Raw genomic sequence first — 4098 nt, 5'->3', positions numbered from 1 at the left:
CCCCTCCCAACTCATTATATTTAACTCCCCACTCTCTCTCCAAACTCTTCACAATATTCCCTTTCTATGTATTGTTCAGTCTCAACGATAATCAAATACAGTGTGATTTAGGTTGAAATCAATCTCGAAAACCTTTCCTCATTATTCATATCGGGATACATTAAACTGGTCTGTATAACTTCGAGATCAATATCTAGCTTAACCACTATATAAACTCTATGACTTCATCATTTCTAATCTCCAATCAAGAGCTGGCTAACTCAACTTCCACAAGTGCAAGCGAATCCAAACGTAAAAAAAGAAGACAAATCCACACAAGTCTCATCATAAAAAACAACAATCAGTCTGAAAACCCAAAAAATAAATCGCAAGCCGATAGTACCACATGGAAATCCGCATCAGAGCACAAGATCTATGCCTCCAAACTAGTCGACGCTCTTCGTAGACGAAAACCTGATTGTACGGTCCGAGAGACTGCAGACCGAGTCCTTGCCCTTTCAGCAAAAGGTCGAAGTCGTTGGAGCAGAACCATTATCACGAATCGACTCAAACTACAATTGAGGATGATCAAGCATAAAAACAAGAGGAAGAATACTAAGGTGGCTGCTACTAAGCAGTCGAAAAATTTAGTAAGAAGGCCGCCTGTGAAGAAGAGATTACTGGCTGTGCAAGAAAAAGCTCGTGATCTAAGTCGATTAGTTCCTGGTTGCCGGAAGATGACGTTTCCGAATCTGCTAGATGAAGTTAGTGATTATATTGCTGCTTTGGAAATGCAAGTACTAGCAATGACTGCTCTTACTGGCCTTTTAACTAGCTCAAATCAGTCTATTTAATTCTCAGAGATTGGCTTAGTAAAATGAACTCCATGCACAATGCACAAGTAGATTGTCTAATTATAGCCATTTGTAATTCAATATCCCTGTCCCTAATTATTTGTCATTTATGTTTGAGCCAATTGTCATGAAACTTTTGTTATTAGTATCATATATACTAGCTTAATTAAACAAAGTTAGTGTATTTTGTTAAAATAATAGTTTGTATCTTTGTTAGTGGTCCATTGTATGATTAGTAAATTATTTGTTTGTTATGTATATATATTTTTCTACTATTTTTTTTATATATGTAATTTTAATTATAATGTTGATAAAATGTGTTTTTTTCTAAATTTTCTTATTGTTCCTCATTGTTTTAATAATTAGTTATTTTTAAATTTTTTTGCTAATTTTGTTTTCTTCACCTTTTTCTCATCGGCACCTTTATTTGTTATATATAATTGTTAATAATTAAGCCTCCTCATTTATTTAGTATTGCATAATTATATCTTTTAGTGTATTTAGTATTAAATTGTCTCCTAATCTATTTAATGTCTGGTATTTGTTTCATAATTAATATGGTTTTAACTTAGTTCTCCCTTTCACATTTGCAACATATACTAAATAATCTTAACCATTGATTTTTTTATCTAATAATGTGTATATTTATATCTCATTATTTATTTAGTATTGGATATTTATATCTCCTGATTTATTCTTATTAAGATTATTTCTCCTTATATCTATTTAGTATTGGGTGTTTGTTTCATTATTAAATTGATTTTAGTTTAGTTCTTATTGCCACCATTGCAACAAATATCATAAAAGGTTGACCATTAATTATGTTTAACCATCTGTATGCTTTATGTCTCATTATTTATTTAGTATTGGGTAATTATTTTTTCTGATTTATTTAGTAGTAGATTAGGTCTACTATTTAGTTTCATAATCAAAATAGTTTTAGTTTAGTTGTCTTTACCACATTTACAACAAAGACCGGATAATTTTAAGTATTGATGATTATATTCATATGCTTTATAGGGTAGTACAGCCAACTAAATATTCTCATTATACTAGGATATAATTTTCGTATTTACACTTGTTTACAAAGATTTTAAAAAAGTAATATGGTCAAATAGCATAAATGTATCTTTAAGCTATGTTTCTAAAATCAAACACATTCATATACCAGTTTTATGTTGCAGATAACTACATGTTCGAATCGTACGGGAAGATAATTTATGATTATATCTCATGAGCCAAAGTCTGTCGCTTAAATGGGGTTTACTTTGGCTTACGTGGTTTGCAAGTTATTGCTAGGATTTATCCAGTGCGCACCCGGCTAGCGGCTGCGGTTATTTACGATAAAAAAAAATTTAAACAAAGGGTTACGGAATTTTAACCATCTACTAAAAAATAAGAGGAATATAAAACGGAAATAAAAGTTAATTTTGCATTGGGTCACATTTTATATTAAAATGCAATTTCAATACACAACTCGACACTACAATAATACATTTTCTTTTTTCATCTAGTCTAACCAAATCGGACAGGAGATACTCTAAAGGATAATAAAAACAGGAAAACACCCGCAAATCAACTTTATTACTCCCTCCGTCCCTCCCAAATGTTTACATTTGGGTGGGGCGCGGAGTTTAAAAAAAATGATAAAGTAGTGGAGAAAAGTTGAAAAAGTGAGTAAAGTAGTGGAACCGATTAATATTATATGTATAAAGTGGGTATAGTGGAGGAAAGTAGTGGATGTAGTTAATTTAAAAATTATAAAAACTTTACTATTTTTGGAAAATTTTGAAATGTAAACAATTGGAAGGGACATCCCAAAAAGGAAAGTGTAAACAAATGGGAGGGACAGAGGGAGTATTTGTTTGGCCTTGTTATTGTACCCAAATTGAATGTTGAAATATGAACGACTTGTTTCCATACATTTAGTAGTATTGATAGTGCACTATACATAGTGTATAGTGTATGATGCTGTAAACATATAATCATTCTGGAATGGATGATGAGATCGAATGCAAAACAGTACCTGTACTACCGACTGGTTTCCCACACAGGTCCGACATAGCAATTACTGAGTCTCTCTATCCTTTATTCATTCTACTGTTGTTGAGCAACATATTTAAGAACATCTATCTATCTTAAGATGTCAAATTTCGGATTACGGCAAACAAGGTCTAAAATGTTTAGCAGTTAGCACCAAGTGTTCAACAGCCAAGGGTACTTACTTACTGTTCTAAACTCACTAACAAATATAGCAACATAGAAGTAAGTGTATAAAGAATTTAACAAGTTTAGGCCAAGACCGCAGTTAACAAAACAAAACATGCAGGTAAACAAAATCAGTAACTGAAATAACGTAGAGAGAAAGAAAGATGTACCCGAAACCATAGCTTTTAACAGTTAATGAAATACAGGTTCACAGATACAAAATGCCAAGAAAAAATGATCACAGCTGAGTCACCAGGCCTTGCTCGAAGTCCTGGCTGCTCTTGAAGAGAATATTGCCCCTACTTGCTGCGTTTGGGATGCGCACAATATCTCCACCAGGATAAAACAGCTCGGAGTTTATGTTAACAGCAGCAACAAAAGCTCCACTTCGACCAGCACCTCAGTCGCCGGAAAATATCAGCACTTCAGGACTTGTGGGAGAGAAATGCAGAGAGGTTGAAGAGAAGAGAAGAGAATGTAGTGTGTGTTATTTTATTCATTCAGTTTAGTCTCTATTTATAGGAGAGGAAAAATGAAACCGTCCACACTCTTAATGTCTGAATTAAACTGCTTCATTAATGAAAAAATCAAAACTGATCAGATTTTGAATTCATTAATGAAAAAATCAAAACTGATCAGCTTTTGAATTTAAATTATTTGTAACAGCTTTTCACATTAACTTAAGTTCTGATTCTGATAATCAGAACTTGTTAAGTTCTGATTTTATTCATCAGTTCTTAAGTTCTGATTTTGTTATCAGAACTTGTTACAGATAAGATTATTTGCAGGTTCAATATATTTAGACTAAGCCCACTAACAAAGTGATTTAGCCTATTTCAGTACCTAGCCCAATAATCCAGTCACCGATAAATAAATTCGAATTAAAATAATTCTCAAATAAATAAAATCCTCGCCCAGGTCGCCTCGCGTACGCGAGACGCCGAGACATTCGCCCAAATCGCCCTTCGACCCGACCCGACCCGGTCCGGTGCGTGGCGGTGCGTGGCGGGGCGGGGCGCGCGTGTGTGCGCGCGTGAAGCACACAACAACACAATGG

At 33.8% G+C, this 4098-nt stretch overlaps 1 protein-coding gene across 1 annotated transcript; it reads left to right on the top strand.

Moving 5' to 3' along the window:
* LOC141720216 (transcription factor bHLH149-like) lies at nt 1–1087 on the top strand. The gene has a single exon (XM_074522566.1). It carries the CDS (start codon nt 219–221, stop codon nt 831–833), a length of 615 nt encoding a protein of 204 aa, XP_074378667.1. The 5' UTR covers nt 1–218; the 3' UTR covers nt 834–1087.
* Nucleotides 1088–4098: the final 3011 nt, after the last annotated feature.

This window comes from Apium graveolens, chromosome 1 (assembly GCF_009905375.1).
Source record: "Apium graveolens cultivar Ventura chromosome 1, ASM990537v1, whole genome shotgun sequence".
NCBI classification, from domain to species: Eukaryota; Viridiplantae; Streptophyta; class Magnoliopsida; order Apiales; family Apiaceae; genus Apium; species Apium graveolens.
Note: the sequence above shows the minus strand (reverse complement) of the source record. Positions and strands in the feature narration are given on the sequence as shown.

Excerpts from the sequence above, each read along its gene's own strand:
- LOC141720216 (XM_074522566.1), top strand. The coding sequence starts at position 219 with ATGACTTCATCATTTCTAATCTCCAATCAAGAGCTGGCTAACTCAACT.